General features: G+C 37.7%; 1 protein-coding gene across 2 annotated transcripts in view; it reads right to left on the reverse strand.

Moving 5' to 3' along the window:
* The window catches only part of LOC127628652 (cytoplasmic polyadenylation element-binding protein 2-like), a 44,682-nt gene extending 29,256 nt beyond the window's left edge, over nucleotides 1–15,426 (reverse strand). For both annotated transcript variants that reach the window (XM_052105429.1, XM_052105428.1), the window contains exons 1-2: nucleotides 14,336–15,426; nucleotides 6,311–6,571 (exon numbers count right to left, since the gene is read on the reverse strand). In XM_052105429.1, the coding sequence (XP_051961389.1) occupies nucleotides 6,311–6,571; nucleotides 14,336–15,148 (1,074 nt within the window). In that variant the 5' untranslated portion in view covers nucleotides 15,149–15,426. The remainder of the gene's footprint in view (nucleotides 1–6,310; nucleotides 6,572–14,335) is intronic.
* Between the last annotated feature and the right edge of the window lie 3,283 nt (nucleotides 15,427–18,709).

The following is an 18,709-nucleotide window of genomic DNA, read 5'->3' on the forward strand; positions in this document are numbered from 1 at the left end:
GAGCTCTGCAGGCAATTCCCTTGACCTCATGGCTTGATTTTTGCTCTGAAATGCATTTTCAGCTGTGAGACCTTATATAGACAGGTGTTTGCCTTTTCAAATTATGTCCAATCAATTGAATTTTCCACAGGTGGACTCCAATCAAAAAGTAGACACATCCCAATGATGATCCAGAGAACTGATGCACCTGAGCTAAATTATAAGTGTCATAGCAAAGGCTCTAAATACTTACGTCAATGTGACATTTCAGTTTTTTCTTTTTTAATAAATTTGCAAAGTTATCAAAAATCTGTTTTTGCTTTGTCATTATGGGATATAGATTGGGATATAGATGTGGAAACAAAATAATTTAAAGCATTTGAGCATAAGGCTGCAACATAACAAAATATATAAAAAAATGAAGGAGTCTGAACACTTTCTGAATGCACTGTATGCTAGAGCTACCCTGAGTGACACATATATATGTATCCTAATGTGGTTTGGAAGCACACAGAATACATGTGCTCACTGCGTCACATACAGATGCCTCAACTCAGAGCAGTTACGGCCATCACCCTCCTGCAGGAAGAGCAGGTTTTATAAAGCAGTGATTTATTTATCATTCTTGCTCTTTTTACAGCATCCAGTCATATTCACAGGCCCTAACACTAGAGCTTACACACAGTGCAAGCTGGGAAGGTGCTATCATACTAAATATAGCTTCAGCAACATCGCCAAAAATAGTGTCTGAAAAGCAGCTTGGTTCTCCAGTGAGGAACACGAGGCTTGAAGACAAACTGACACTCTACAGAGACCTCTGTTTTTATTCCACAACACCAAAAAAATGATTTTTTTAAGTTAATGTTTTTATTTACTAAATACCATTTATTTACAAATTGAATTACTGTTCTTGATCCATTAAATTACTAATTGCAATTGACAAGCGATTTATCAACAACTTATTGTGAAAAAACTCCAGTCATATTCACCTTCCCCATATGTACTTTTCTCTTCCCTCCATTTGTATATTTTGATGATGAATTTGAAAGATTCAAATGGTTGTTGTGAAATTAGAACAGTACTGCTACAATGTTAAAATTCAAAAGGTCAAATTGTTGGAATCCCTTTATAATCTCTTTCCCTCCTCTCTCTGTCCTTTTTTCTTCTTACATTTCTTACATTTGAGAATTCAAACAGGATTTTGTTAACATTGAAATTGAAAGGTTGAAACATTTATTGTGACTTTTAATTACATTAATTAGAAATAAGTATTTTTGTATAGTTGTATTCTATCTCTATTCTATGTCCTTTTCTTCTCCTACCATTTCTGGAATTCAGATGCCATTAAATTATAGTCCGTTTCTCATATTCAGTTCTCCAAATTTAAGAGTTTACAACGTAAATTGTGTGATGGACTCTAAATGATGGAATTTATAGCCATACTCATTTTTCTTCTCCCTTCATTTTTCAAAATAGAATATTATTTTAAAATAGTTCAAATTCAAAAGTTCAACCATTTATTGTGAATGGTCCGTGTACCTTCTGGTCATTCAATTTTAGTTTTAGAAAGAGAAACTAATAAAGGAAAAGCAAATTTAGTTTTTATTATCTTTCAATATTCTAAAATTAAAAAAAACGTAAAAACAATTCATTTTCCCTTTTCTCCTTTGCTGTGACTAATAGAAAATCGCAGATAGAACAAAACAGAAAATGTTTTGTTTTTTCAATTAATTCTAGACTACATTAGGCTACAATGAAAGTTAGGTCTGGAACATAGGCAATAGCTCGTGTTGCCCCCACCGTCCCTTTTTTAACAGATAACAACTGCAATAATGCCATTAAGTGTGTGCTTGTGACCTCCGTTCAATGTGTGCAATGTCATATAAAAGTCTAAATACATTCCCATTCTGTCAGAGCACTCCTCTATGGAATGAGCTCTCACTAGTTAGTTTATTTTCAATAGCAGCCTATTGTTATCTTCTTTGTTGGCTTTGTATGGTCACACCCAGACCCAGGGATGGACTAGCCATCAGGAGCACTGGGGCATTTTCTGGTGAACCATCACCGGTCAAGTAGTGTACCGGTCAGATGAAATGGTGTCACCTCTCTCACCTGAGCAGTGCTGACAAATGTGTTCTGTGCTCACACCACTGTGTCCAATAGTAAACACAGCGTGAGTTGTGCAACCCATTAGAATTCGACATTGAATTAACTATAATAAACCTGTATACAAACCTTAAAGGCTCCGTGCTGAAGCTTGTTGAAACCATATTAAAGAGTCCCAATATTCTAAACTGCAGTGACGAGGTGAACTGGAAAACATTGTGCCATGCACAGGATTTTCACAGCATCCTATAGAAATTTACCTTGCACTTACTATACTAACACTGACTGTACAAACTATGGTGTTTTAACAGATATGTTGTTATTATTGGAATTATATTAAATATAGTATAATAGGGGAATATAAGTCACTTTTATCAAGGTTGTTTTTATAGTTTCTGTGTTTAGGATATTGTTTAGTTCATCTAAACATTGTAATGAGGAGCATGGTTTTCACAGTGATTACAATGATCTTACAAATAACACTGTTATTTTCTTTTCACAAAAGTAACTACAGGTTAACTACAAAATGGAGGGGAAAAAAGCATTTTTAATGTAATAATGCAAACAAAACCTAATGCCCTTGCAAGACAAAAGGGCAGATTTCTGACATATTGTGCCACGTCGAGTGCCACCTCGATCAGCTGCTGTCTGCCATCTCTCTGCTATTGAAAATGAACGGAACCCCATGTGTAGGCTATCCCTTGTAAAATATTTCATTAGGCCATTTCATGTACAGAACTTTAACCCTTTTTAAAGTGACTAATAAGGAAATTATTATAACTGAAATAACCATGAAAAAAGATGATAAGCTACTGTTTTCTTTAAGAAAAGTAGAGAAGAGCGCGTAAAGTCGGCATAAAACCAACGCATCCATATCAGCACCAAAGGAAATGAACAGTGACCGATCAAACAAAATCATAGACATAACTATTGATTAGACTATTAAAAGAAAATGAATTGACTGTTCCAAAGATATCAGATATAGCTGGCATACTGCACATACGTTGATGCAATTACTTAGCTGTTATTAACATAACACAAGTTCAAACATTTTAAAAAAGAAATTGAAATATTGAAACATTTATTGTGAAATTGAATTAAGTCTCTTTATAGTCGTATTCCATCTCTGTCCATTTCTTCACATTCCATTTCTCGAATTCAAACATTATTTCAATAACATTCAAATTTGAAAGTTTGAATGTTTATTGTGAAATGTAATATATACATTTACAATTTTTTAATACATATTTAAAATAGTCTTTAAAGTCTCTTCAAATTCAAATGTTTGACTCCGTTTATAGTCTCTTTCCCTCTCTGTCCTTTTCTCCTGTCTCTTAGTCTGTAAAGCAACACTCTATATCTGTCCTTTCCTCCTCCCTACATTACAATCTCTTTTCTCTTTCCAGAACATGACTCACTAGATCTCTAGAATGAAAAGCAAACACAAAGCAGGAAGGAGGGGACAGAGGAAAGGCGCATGGAATGTGAAGAATTCCAAACGGCACTCTGTTTATGGAAATTAACAATACAGTTTATACCAGTACAGTCGGACCTGTTTCCTGAGAAAGGAGAAAGTGATGAAGACAAGAGCACATCTCAGGTTCCTCGGTTCAATTTGGTTAGACTGGCGCTCTGAGGACCCTTTAAAGGAGTTAACAGTGATGTGCCAAAGATGATCTGGTCTGAAAATTAAGTATGAACTAAGAATACCTTATTAGTCACCCTGTACATGATTCAAAAGAGTGCTTTCACAATACACAGTATTTCCAATGTCAACAACCACAGCTCTGATGATAAAATAATGGGGCAGGACTTTCTGTTTATTGACCAATATTTGCAATACAATAGATAATCCATATACATTCTAATAAGTTTTATTTTTATTTTGGGTGAAAAATTACCAGGACATATATTTTTTTTTTTTTTTTTTTTAAAGGTACTCTGAGATAGCAGTTCTAAGGGGGTGGGCCAGTACCCCTGTGTCAACAAGTCTGGCCCCCCACTAAATTTGGAGTGCTAGAATAGTTAGAGTGGTTTGCTTATTGTCCTTCACATTTAGACATCTGTGACCAACAGACAGGGTGAAAATGTACTTTTAAGTTTGATATTCGTTTCTATACATATTTGCCTAAGGTGTATAAGGGATCGTCTAAAAAATCAACATACTGTGCTAAAACATCGCTGCCGTCCAAGCGTTCGATTAGTTGACTTGCATATTCTATCATAACAAACACTGTTTTAAAAAAGTCCATTCCACTTTCTAAAAATTTTATGTATAACTTAGGCTACATGTCAAATTAATGAATGCTTGGACACCGCCAATGTTTTAGCGCTGTGGGTGTAATGTTGAGACAGTTCCTTATGTACGCTAGGCAGGCAATAACATGCATTTTGTATCTTGGCATAATTCTGCAACAAGCTTTGATTGTTTTGAGTACAATGTTTAATGTCTCTGTGATATAGTTATAGACTCTTTAACCTAATTGTGCTTGTGATATCTTTGCATTCTGGAAGCACTGATGGAAGTTTCAGCGTTAGTTCAGCATTTTTAGACCTGACAGGTCCTGCCTCAGTTCTCCTACATGTTCTACGTGCTGACTTGGGAAACAGGTTTTCATCATAATAAGAAAAACATTAAGATTACTTTAATAGCGCTATTTCCCCACATTATAATGACTAATTGTGTTCTGTATTGTGGAGATTTTCTGCCAGATTGAATGCATTAAGCTCAACTCACTTGCACATATGGCCTGTATAATTACGGTATAATGACATATTTTCATGTACTGTTTTGGTTGAAATGTCTTTACCTGCAGTGGGTTCTTCAAAAGCTGCACATGCAGTGGTTGAGTTTAATAAAGACCTTCTTCACTGGCAAACAGAGGGTTCACCACAAGATGTAAACCAGTTGTTTGAAGGTAAATATTCCACTGCATCTTTCGCTATTTTTGTTCTCTAAAGTAGTTCGATTCTAAAGCAGTTGTCACAAGACACTGTTTTACTGGGTGAGTAATCGCTCCAAATGATTCAGCATGTGAGTCAGCTGTCGGAATGATTCAACCTGAACCGCAATGGAACTCATTAAGACCTTTGTGCTAACCTATTTGAACAATTCATTGAAAAAAAATGATTCAAACTAATGATTTAATTGAATCAGACATCTCTACTCTTATTTTGATTCTGATACGGATAGAGAAGGCTACATGCTGAAAGTTTATTGACTTGCAAGTTTTTATTGCTATTTCTGCAATTGAAGACTTCTTTTTTTTCTCTCATCTTTTTGTTGCCATATTGTTGAGTTTTGGTTTGAAAAAAAAAAAAAAAAAGAATATGTGAGGTCAAGAATTGAACCCAGGTCTCTGGCACGCAGATGAAAATTCTACCACTGACTATACAGCCACAACTGAAATAAAACATAACTCTCATATTAATCACTTATTTTAAACTGAGGTTCAGAATCACCTGAGGAAATTATGCTGGCTAAAATAAAAATCTTGCTTGGGGCGAGGCAGAGGAATATTTTGGGGGGGTAATGCCCTCCCATTCACCCCCCTCGATCTGTCCCTGCCTAATAATATGAGATCTTAGAAAACCAATCTCTATATAATTTTCCTCACAAATTAGATTTCACTTGAATATATTTCATAGTTTCAGATAGCACTCTAACAGGAAACTAAACTGATATAATTACTTTTACCCAAAAACAACACTGAAAATAGACAAACTAATTTCTGTTGACACCTAAACTCTACAAACACTGATGAAAGTGGTGCTCTACTGAATTTTTGTCCACCACTACATTCAGTCTCTGAGAAAACACCCAAGACAAAAAATAATGAGGGGAGAGGATAGGTTCCAAAAACCATCAGTGACCTCAATGTGACTCACTGCGTATCTCGGAGTGTCATCTTGAACAAAAGTGTGCTCAACACGCATGTGAATCACATACATCCATAAACACATTCATCTATGAACACATTAGAGATGGGTATGCGAGTTCATGAGAGAAATGTACAAATGTTTAACTTGGTACATGCATACCATTTCAAAAGCATGATATAAGATGTGAAAACAGCAAGACATGATACAATGCGTCTAACGCATATGTTGGCAATTTAATAAATAATGCATGTGGAGCTCGCTCTATCAGCTCCCTGTCCAAAGACAAGACTTTTTCAGTTGAGTCAAAATGACCAAAATACACATCCCTAAAACATGCACATACCTGCAGGGGCAGCAGTGTGTTGCTGTTGTTGTCGGTACGGAACATATTTTCTTCTATCCAGGACTTTGGTCCCAGGGAGCCAGCGGAGCGGGGAAATTTCGGCGGAGCGATGATGTTGCTGGAGAAAGGTTTTTTCATGGGAGATATCGAGCCAGGTACACCCATGCCACCCCCACGCCGGTGGTCTCTGCCCCAGGACATCCCGCCAGAGTTCCAGCCGCTGCCCTGGTGGTTACCCCATGGAGACTGCTTCATCATGGGCTACGGAGAGATAGGAAGTGGTCCTAAAACATACTATATCTCACAATAAACACCAATAGAACTCTGACGCAAACCAGAGGTGAATTTCAGATATTCAGTGATTTCTTTCTTGTCACATAATTACATAGTTTCAATGCAAATCAATATTTTATTTCTGTGTACTTATTTATTTGGTTTGGCCATGTAATAAGCGGGATAATGTACAGTCAGTTGGTTGTTATCGCAAAATGAATCCCTTCAGGCTGATACAAGACTTCCGCTTCACGTTGGGGTCCTGATCACCCTGTCGGGTTTATTTTGCGATAACAACCGGCAGACTGTACAATATGTTCTCCTGTAGCTGGCACTGGAGAATTCTACAGTTAGAAGCTTGGTTTTACAGTATAACAGTGGCCTCTACAAGTGACAATACCCTTCATATAGTGACTATATAGGCATTTACCAGGGCCAAATCTCCAGCATTAAAAAATAAGTTTCCCAGGTGTTTCAGATGTGTTTATAGTTAAAATTCCTGCGTTTTGCACCAAATTTATTTGGCTATTATTGGAATTTTGGTTACACAATAAACTGCATCTGGGATTTTGTTCATTATGTAGTCTTGTAGCCTCTTTGTCTGTGCCCGTCATAGTAAGGAAAGAATACGATTTTTATTTACAAATTCTGTTAATCGATTTTAAAAACTGTTCGCTGATAAATTGGCTATCGGCCTTCCCGTGTTAGTTATCACTATTGGCCAAATCCACTATTGATCGATTTCTATTCAAAGCCAACAAATATGGACTAAAACCCATAAAACCCTATTGTGATCTCATGGAGTCTTATTGTATTATTTCTACATTACTGCAAGCCCTTTTGACATTTCACCAGATATGAGGATATGAATCCTACTAGTTCCTACTACTAATCCTACTATCAACTACTAGTTAAACTGCAATCTGTTGATATCAGTAATGGAAATACTATTAGTGAAAGTGCTCATTCTTGTTATCAGTAATTATTCAATTTGCACTACTAAAAACGTTAATTCTTGATTTAAAAAATGCCGTCATTAGTTGCAGAAATACCTATTCTAGATTCAAACCTGGTAAAAAAAACATAATTCTTGATATCTGTAACCGGCTTTTCAATAGTAGAGTTTCACAGTGATTTTCATTCACTCAGTTCAGTTCAAAATGCAATAACAGATATCTATAATTAATTTCTTACTAGTTCCCCGTCTGTCACTCACTTCGACGTTGAGGGCCTTTTGCATCTCTGATCTATGAGAAAAGGTCAATGAGAATGGGCAGACAGATTTGCATGTCCCACCCCGGACATACGGGTATAAAGGGAGTATGCGACTGTTTCATTCAGAAATTTTCTGTGGAGCTGACTGGTTGTGTATGCAGCGAGCTGCGAGTCACACACTGTTTCCTCCCATCTCTGAGTGCGATTGCTGTTGGATCTACGGCACATATTAGTGGCTTTCACCCTTCTCTGCACGGCAGTGCAGCTTTGCCCCTAGGAGCTTCGACAGCGCAGTTAAAAGAGTTTATTTCTCTAAAAGAGTTATTTCCTCTAAAAGAGCAAATACACAGCTGGCGATGAACGTCCTTTTCAGGACGCGTCTTTATAAAGATGCCCTTCCGCCCCTGTGTACTTCCTGGATACGGTAGAGTGATCTCCGCTCCTGACGGCCACAGGCGCTGTCTCGTGTGTCTGGGCAGCGATCACACTTAGGCAGCGTTTGTGGATGGCTCATGTTCTCACTGCGAGAACATGACCATGGCAACGTTGCGGTCGCGGCTTTCCTTCCACTCCAGCCGCCCCCCGCGTCGCTCCTTCTTCCCATGGGATTGAGGACGACGCGGCTGGCGATGGAGGTGATTTGGGGATGGCAGCGGATGCGTTTCGCCGGGTATGTCCCCTCGAACTACCCACCCCCCAGCACGCTCATTGACTTCCGTCCGGGTACGAGGCAACAGCGGCTAAACTCACAGCCAGCCTGCCTATCCTCTTGAGCCCCTGAGCCCCTGAGCCGGATGAGCTCGCCGCTTCATCGGAGAGCGGTCTGGCGTCTGACGTGGATGACTCAACTGGGCTGCCACCTTCGGGCCAGCACGCCCAATCTGAGGCTGACGCCCAGATGTCCAACATGCTTGCCCAGGCTGCCGTCAGCATGGGGCTGGACTGGAAACCTCTTTTATGGGCGCGTGCAGCCTGAGACAGCCGGTCACTTTGGCATGTAAAATACATGCCCGCTCCTGTGTCAGCAGTACACGTACATGGCGTGATTTAAATTGGACCCCTAGTGTCACTTCTTCGACACAACGTCGAAGTGAGCGACAGACGGGGAACGTCTAGGTTACGGATGTAACCTCTGTTCCTCTCATAGATCAGAGATGCAAAAGGCGCTCAAGAAAGACCCCTAGTGTCGCTTCTTCGACACAACGTCTCGTTCCCTCCATCAGGGAACAGAGGTTAAATCCGTAACCTAGACGTTATACACGTAAATGTATTTCAGCTATGTACTTCTTACTAGTAAAATAATAAACTTTGATATCAATAATTATATTTTTTCTAGTGCAAATTACAACTAATAAAATGCTATTTTTTATCATTTTAAATTACTTTTAACATCAGTATTTCAAATATGTGGAAATTTATTTTAGATTTAATTAAATTGAAAAGTAATTAAAGATTAAAGAAGGCTTTCTTAAAGAAGGCTTTCTTACTAGTTACAATCACATTACAGATATCAGAAATTAACATTGTCACTAGTTAAAACCAAATAACAGACCAAAATTTTCAATTTTTACAAGTTGTAATTCAATAGTGATATCAGAAATGGACATTTGGCCTAGTAACAGTGTACAGTAATTATTGATCTCAAAAATTCTAAGTTTTACAGTAGCCCATAATTTGGAATTCCAACTAGAATGAAATTAATTATAGATATCTGTGTTTTGAAAAATATAATTATGTTTTTTGACTAGTTTTTGATTTCAAGAATGGATATTTCTGTGAGTAATTGTTCATATCAACAATGAACATTTTAACTAGTACAAATGTAATAACTGATCTCAAGAATTAGCATTTTAACAAGTGATAATTGAAATGTAGATATCTATAATTCATTTCTTGCACATGATTAAATGCTGAAATGGCTTGCCACTACATAAGTAAGCAATGTGTATAGTGAGAGTTACTGCCGTAATCATCCATATGTGAGTGTGTTACTTTGAACGTGGCCAGGCTTGGCTCTGCTGTACAAATAAGAAGATTTAAAGCTTTACATCTAACATTCCACATCCTGTGTACACACTGGTAGCAACAACACACACTGTCTTTATCTTGGAATAAAAGACACACACGCAAAGGCACTCTTTTTAAAGCATAAACACCAAAAAATGAAAAAAATTCAAACAGGATGAGCACACTGATGTATTCATCATTAGTGTCTGTGTCTGTATAGCATTGTATGTGCAATGCTCCCTTTAATGAGTGCCACACCCATTTGGTGTGTAATTGGGTAATGGCTTTAGCTTGGTTGTGTGTGGGTGCCAAACTGTTTGCATGTACAATTTGGTTGAGATTTTAAGGGACCTTGACATATAATGATAGTTGATGGTGTCTAGACACTGGGAAAGATGAAACCCACACAAAAAGCTTGACTCCTAGACTTAAGGCATTTTTATAATCCCATGCTAAAAGACACTGGCTTTGTTCGGAATTAACATACTACTCGTAAAGTATTCTGCAACGCTGCTCATATCCACCATTGAAAGCTGATGCAGAAAAGAAACTGCAAGCGCAGTTGTCGGCCATGTGACGTCATGGTAATTTCACCTATCTAAGTAGTAAGCTAGTAGTCTATTCCAAACGCAGCGATGTACTCTTATACAGCTGTTATACCAGAACAGTTATTTCACATAAAGGGCCACTCCCCCTCCTCCTCTACCTCACCGCTTCATGACCAAACACAAATGCAGCAAGATGCTGAGGACTAAAACTCAACCATGTTCAAAGATGTTTCCTGCAATTACATAATTGTACTGTGCCTCATGTCCATCTCGGTTTTGTCAACACTTTTTCGTTTGGGACAAAAACAGTGTTTCCTACAGAATTTAGTTTTGCTGCAGGGAAGCTGCAAAACTGTCGTCAGACTGATTTAAACCACTAATTCATTTGTTTTGTGAGTCTTTTTAAGCGATTCATAAATGGCCAGCTCTTAGGGATGGGAATCGTAAGAAATGTTATGATTCCGGTTCAAATTCTGATTCCTCTTAAAGCTTCTGGTTCCTTAACGGTTACAGTAACGATTCAGTAATTTTTCAGTTTTCAGGAAGAATCATTTGGAAATAAGAGATACAATTTTTATTGCATTTACTGCCTTCTGCACACTGTTGCCAAATAATCATTTCAAATCAAATGTACAAATCAGAAATACATTTAAATCTATTCTTGTAAGAGGTGTGTTTACAGACTTTTTAGAGGCAGAAATGTAATAAAATAATTCATTCTAACAATTTTTTAAAGGTGCACTCAGTAATTTTTCCCCCCATGACAAAAAGGTTTACTCCTAAATGAACTGTCATTTTGAAACATATGCATAAAATCATGAGCACTCACATGAGATGAGCATTCTAATCATATCAGTAACCTTATCAACAATATTCTCAGTGAGTCCACTGTATTTCGCAAGGTGGGCCGAATTTCCGGTTGGCTAGCGGAAGTGTGATTGGTTGCTGTTTTGTGTGTAGGCGGTTTCTGCTTGCTTGCATGTCATGCGGTCAGATTCTTGCTTTTAAATGTTGTATGAAAGCTCATAAATTTCCAGGACAATGGTTATCCTATTAATTAAGCGAAACAACTAAAGTTTGACCTAAATCAGGTATTACTTATATTATCCACCGTTACAGCTGCGATAGACGTCCAGAAACTGACCGCAATTAATTACATAAACAATAGCATTATTTTGTTAGATCATTAGAACTTTTGAGAATATGTTCATTTCTATTTAGTATCTTTTTTTTTGTAAATGCTTCCCATGTTTTGAAATGTCATTATTACTGAGTATAAAAAGGAACAGTATTTTACCTGAACTGTCTGTGAGTAGATACAATGTTTTCAACTGTTTTCATGCTGTGATGCATGTATATGTATATTCATATATATTCTACAGTGAAAGACCATCATTATTAGATGAGACATGTACAGTTACAATAGTGAGATGTTTTACCACGTTTGAAATTAATTGTATTATGATTTTCCTCTTTCCTGCATTTTTCCTGCCTGCAATTCACTTTATATTGAGTGTCTTTGCAGAATGTGCAATGTCTTCCCTTAAGGGGAAAAGGTGATTTGAAAAAAGTGTGGACATTAATTCAGTATCAGTTTATTTGTACAGCTAGTGCTTTTAATTTTTGTACAATGTTTGTAATGTATGTCCAAATAAATATGTTTATTTGTATTGCATGCAGTTCTTTTTGTATGGTACAGTTTATTGTGTGGCTGCGAATACATCCTTATTTCCTACACAAAGAGCAATAAATTCAATCTATCAACAGGATCAGTTGTTCAGTCAACAATAAAATATTTAATGTAGGTTATAGCATTTGATATGGATATTATGTATGTAAACTAACAATTAAAAGCTAGATTGAGCTTACTACAGTCATATCCCACAAAATAATTGTATTTTATCTGAAAAACGGCAGCATGACAGTATCATCGCCTGTGTCCTGCAATACACGAGCATCCTGCTGTCTGGACCTCCCCTGTATCTAGAGTAAGTATATAATCTCGGTACAACAAACTCTTCAGGTTCAGCCTAGACTCATTATATGCTTTAAAATAAACATAATTATCTAAAGTTCTCAAATCATGTTCAACTTTACAGCTGTGAAGGTGCTAATAGGCTACATTGCTTTTCAGGTTAGTCTGCACAGGTTCTTCCATCGATGGATAAATACTCAACAAAATAACTAAAATGCTTCATATTTGCAATATTTGGCCATCCTCCTTAAACCCATCATTATTAACAGATAGGTGAGGAAGAACAATATCACCTCACTATAATTCTTTGATCATGTTTTCTCAAGTTTCTGTCATTTTTATGCTGTGTTTGTACATAACATAACAATTGTTTAAGCTTAACTGGAAGTTCTGCCCACATCACCCTGTTATGTGGGCAGCCAGCGAAGATATGCAATTAAAGGATATGTTTTTTATTTATTGTCTTTGTATAATTTCGGTGCAACTTTGTCTTTTTATCTCATCATATTAAATTCAGCTACAGACCCACAACTTGGTGTAAAATGGGCTATAATTTGTTTTGCAGTAGCGCTGTAGATTCAGTATAGTGGCATAGTGCCACAACTGATTGTCGATGCAGAGAGTACTGTGATAAACCTGCATATAGAAAATATAGAGACATAGTGGCTTGTACTAAAATAGCCAACATATAAATTAGTTAAAGTTATATGTATTAGCATAAGCATATTAGTGAAATGTCTGTGCTAATTGTGAAGGTTTAACTGCAGATTATTGTAATAACAGCTTTAGCAAACAATGCTGCAGTTTAGCAAGGTGCTGACATCTCTGGCCTCTAAGCCCTCAATAGGTGATTTCACAAAAGGTCGTGACATCTCTGGAATGTCACATGAATCCCTTGAACAATATAACAGTGGCACGTGCTTGATGGGCCTGTGTCTGCTGCAAGAAAATATGACTGTAGTAAGAATAGCATACTACTATTCATACTATTTCTGCAGAATGAAAATTGTGCGCAGTACGATCATTTTTCATATAGGCCTGAATGACGATTGCAAAGGGCGACTTCCATGCAATATTACCCAAAATAGTGAGCACTTTAACTTACATGTTAAAAATGCTTAATTAATACACTTATTCATACTTATATTAATCAAAAATGCCCTAATTTATGATTCAACAAGTCCTCTGCTATTCAGGTCTTCATACCTATTCACAGAATATGATATAGCCTGGTGCATAACACCATACTGAACATTATGTAAATATGATTTAAATGTTGACAACTGTTTAATAAATGCTTCACATGTGTCCACTTTACATTGTTACATATGTTGAATAAGTGTTATTAAACATTTATGACATGTAAGGTAAAATGGCTCAATTGTTGGCAGGTATTGCATGGACGTCACCCTTTTAATGATGTTGTTGTCACAACATATTAATGATTAATAACGCATTCGTAAATTAATTATTAGTCATTAATGAACCACTTTATAATCAAGGGAACGATAATGTAAGGTTAACTGAAATGTGTAGCGCTGCATAAAGCATAGAGTTTCAGATTTTAAAAACCTAGTAAGCAGTATATTGTATACTGTGTAGTATGCAGTAGGCAGTGGGCTAGTAATCCATTGCGAACATAGCCTATGTCTATAAGTAATTTTAAGGGAGAATCCTGATTTTAGATAGATAGATAGATAGATAGATAGATAGATAGATAGATAGATAGATAGATAGATAGATAGATAGATAGATATTATAAATTATGCCGCATTTGTTTTCAACGCACAGACGTCAAGTCACGATGGCACCACTGAGAGCTGCAACAGTGTAGCAATGCATTATGACGCAACAATTCAAGGCCACGATTGCGTCACAATGACAGTTTAACAACCGCTTAATTCATCCTTAAGCATCGTCTGTAATACAGTTATTAATAGAAGGCAATATATTTTGCTTGATTCTATGAGTGTAAAGGAGATTGATTCATTGAGGTGGGTCGCTCACCTGGTGGTGATTGTAGTTGTTCCGCTGCTGCAGAAAGGCGCCCTGCTGCAGCGGCATCTGCGGGCTGACCGGGGACCGGCGGCTCTGCGGCTGCTGAGGGGGCACGTTCATCTGGGGAGAGAAGCTACTGCTGAAGCCCTGCACTGGGCACGGATTGGGCGAAAAGCTTTGGAAGAAGCCGGGGTTGATAGAGGACGGGATGCCGTGGAAGAAGTTGTCAGGTTCGGTGGCGGATATCGGGTTTATTGCGTTGGCGGAATTGGTGACGGGTGGAGGCGGGGAGTTCGTCTGAACGGACCACGGCGTTCCGAAACCGGGCAGGGTTGGGGAAGCCGTGCCACCGACGCCGCCCCCGGGGTTCTGCATCTCCTGATGGGGGATGTTCGCAAAAGCGGATCCGAGCATGTTATTGCCACCGGTTCCGTTTGCGTTGGTGACATGGTGGGCGCTTGGGGATTCCATTTGGATCCTGACCTTATTGGGATTCACGGGCGATGGCGCATCGGTATCGAGGCCCGCGGATGAGTAGGGCTGTTGGCCGTGCTGAAGGTCACTGACTGTCTGCGCTTGACCTACAGAGGAGAAATGGTTCAGATCGCTGCTGCTACTGCTGCTGGTCTCGCTGGACTGAGAGGCTGTCAACCCCGCAGGCTCATCCTGCATGTTGTGCTGATGTGACGGGAATAGAGTGGACACCAGAGGCGAGCCACAGAGGCGCACCGGAGAATAGGGTGTGAACGCGCCTCCACCGAACAGTGACGTGCCGCTGCTGATGTTCGCTGTCTGCAACAAGCCGAACCCGTAATCACCCATTTATTTGCGTCCAGAAAAAACGCCAGCTTTCGTATTCCCAGGCTCTGTCAAGAACAATACGAGAATGCACAGTGTCCTGGAACGTCCTATAGCCTGTTTGGAGCGAGAGAGGAGGAGCTTTCGATCGAGTCGGTCGCCTTTTTATTCTCTATATATATTTGCGCTCGCATTTAATCGTCTGCGGCTTTATTTTAGCCGTTCTACCCGTCCGTCCGACCGACCGCGCATCCCCCTCTTCGCGTTACCGGCTGATCTGCTGCTGCGGCAGAGGATTAAAACTCCTGCATGCGCGTCACCGCCGCGTCATCATGGATGCGTGACCCCGCCTGGTCTAGAGCCGCAGAGAGAGCCGCAATGTGCGCGTCACTCCCTCATTCATTATTCAGGAGGTGCAGCAGCAGCACAGCAGACCAGTCCGGCCTGAATGCTGAGCTCTGACCCTCTCGGAAATATGGCAGCTGTTTGATCAACAGCTCATTCTGGTGTTTTCTTGCTGTTTCAGCTGTAGCCTTTATCTATATATTTTTAGAAGAAGTAGGAGGAATGGAGCATGTATGTATATACACCAGTAATGCTCAGAACCCAGACAAAATTATGAATATCCACATATCATATTATCTATGCAGGCCCTTAAAAAAGTAACCATGGTTTTATGTATTTAGTACTGAAGTAAAACCATGGTTAATTGTAATAAAAGGATTGTTTATGTTTTCAATCATGGATAGTAATATGAAAAAAAAAAAAGTTTGGTTAATTTTCTTAAGACTACACCATTTGGATTACGTCATCACATGGCAGTGCAGTATTGACCTGTTTCATGTGACATCACCGTGTGACCGCCCTACGTTTGTGACCAAAATTCCATATACCTTCAATGTGTTATGCTGTGCGATGTAAAATATGCGTTCTTCAGAAGTTAAAAGCAGCTCTTATATTCATACAGACAAGATCATCTCAGGCGTTTCGTAATATTGAGACCAAATCAGACCTGAAAATAACACATAACCATTTGTAAGGTCTGAATGAGAGATGTTTATGGTAGCCTATTGGTGGGCATGTGTACTTATTGGTCACATATCAGACTCGCCTGTGTACTGAGATGAATCGTGGATAAAATATTTGTAAATGTCTGTGTAAAAAAAAAAAAGTCCAATATAATTGTCTATAATTGTGCTGTCTTCAGACTTGTATGAACTATACATGGGACTTGCCATGGATCAAAAGCTATTTTGATGTTATTCTTGATATCATTTCACACGTATTTGTCCATTCACCACCACTGTTTCCTCCCACTGATGGTCACAAATATGGCGACTACGTGGAAAAAGTGGCATCATTGAAACAGGCCAATATACTAAAGCAGGGACTGAAAACATTCCAAGGAACAAAAACAAACATATTTTTTTTTTGTACAAAAACAGTCCTTTTCAATTGTTCCAGAGTGAAAAGGTTCATTTTAAATGTTGGTAACTGGTTAATAACTGGTTAATTTCACACTCTAAATGTTTTTTCACATACATTTTCGGAGTACACCACTTCCTGTAGCCCTGAAAATAGGCCTCTCTCTTTTAAGTAGAGCATGATAAGCTCTACTTGATGCCTTCTGTGACATGTTGAAGAACTTTTAGACAACTATATATAATCACTACGTATACATGCACAGTTAATCCAGATACAAGGGAAAATATCCAGGTAAAAAATGCATTTCAAAGATGTTTCCAAGTCTTCACTGAATTATTGTTAGACGTATATGATGATTGATTTGATGCTGCCGGGTTCTGACTGAGAAGCAGAACTGTGATTAAAACAAATAATTAAAACAAAATTATGAAATAATTATTAAATGTTTAAAATTTGGGCCCGCATAAGATGAAGTTTAGTCCAAACATGCCCAAGCAGCATGTGCATGCATTCAGGAGAGGGCTAGTAATTGATTATAGATGGCCAGATGTATTTTAATTTGAAATATTTGAAATATCTGGAACAGGACCAAACAAGTATTTCTGTTCAGAACAAACCAAAATAAAAACATTTCATTTTTAGTCACTGATACATAGTAAGCAGTGCGGTATAAAGAGTATTGTACAGTGTATTATATAGCATACAGTATATACTCTAATATATATATTTGGCATACATTTAGTATGTAGCATAGTATATAGTGAAGCCTATTCTATAATGAAGTCTAGATTATACTGAAGCATTTATAGTTGTATATTGTGCAGTACACAGTAAGGTGTTGTATAAAGTGACCTAAACATTTTATTTTTATGACACAACACACCAGAGACGCGACACAAGCATGTCTGACGCAGGTCGTATGGTCTTTACCTCACAAATATTGAATTACCAACAAGGTTAAGGAGGTGTCCTTTAAACTGTTACACCATATTTACCCAGTCAATCTTTATTTAAGAAACATGCTCCCTGAAATAGATCCACTTTGCTCCTTCTGTAATGCTGTAGATGAATCTGCCCCTCACCTTTTTCGGGAATGTGTCCACGCTGTAGTATTTTAACTAGTTTTTCTTTGCTTTATAAAGACATTTTATTTGGTTTTCACAGTTTTGATAACTAAAGTTAATATTTTCTGATTAATCTGTTTATTTTTCTTGCCAAGTTTTTTATACATAAGTGTAAATTTATGTCTATAAAGCCCCTATTTGCTCTTTTTTGTAAAGACTTGAAATATTATTTAAATACACTTTGTACCTCCAACAATGCCAAAGCATTGAAAAGCATTGCACTATGTAATGAATATAATGTCTTGGCATTATTGTAAAATATATCTGTAGTATTGTGTACTATGTATACCCCTGGCTTGTTTAAAAAAAAAAAAATGTCTGATGCAGGTGTACATTGACGGGTCCTTAAACAAGCCCTCATAATAAATCTCCAACTGATTGACAAATTCACTTGTGTAATGGATTGCTGTGAACTGTATGCCAATGACTGACTTATGATCAATAATAAGGTAGTAAACTATACATTGTATTCTAAAGCCAGTTATCAATGATTAACTCTTCTGCCACAAGAATGTAATGCATTTTAATTATCTGAATATTATTTTTTTTATAATTTTTTAATGTTTAAAGATAACTATGTATAATTATTTCATCATTATACATTGAATATGAGGGGCTTTCTCAGCAAATATTTGTATATGCGATTAATCACGATTAATTTATCGGGACACCATGTAATGGTGACAACCCTATTTTTAAATCCAGCATTCTGACATCTTCTCAGCTCCTGAGAGATTATGGGATCATGAAGTGTCCAGTGAATGCGCACTTGAGAATCTCACTGGAAATAGTAGGTCATCCGGGCATTTCTTGCTTACTGTTTTATGAATACTGAGGATTTGAACATACTACTCTATTAGTATACTGTTAGTGTATGAAGTACATTGTGTGTAGCGTGGTATATATTGTAGTATATACTCTATATACAATCTAGGTTATACTAAAATATTTATAGTTGTAAATTGTGTATTAAATTGTATGTAGTGAGGTATAAAGTGTATAGTATATAATGTATAGCGTATGTATAGTATGCAGT

This window comes from Xyrauchen texanus, chromosome 35, assembly GCF_025860055.1.
Source record: "Xyrauchen texanus isolate HMW12.3.18 chromosome 35, RBS_HiC_50CHRs, whole genome shotgun sequence".
NCBI classification, from domain to species: domain Eukaryota; kingdom Metazoa; phylum Chordata; class Actinopteri; order Cypriniformes; family Catostomidae; genus Xyrauchen; species Xyrauchen texanus.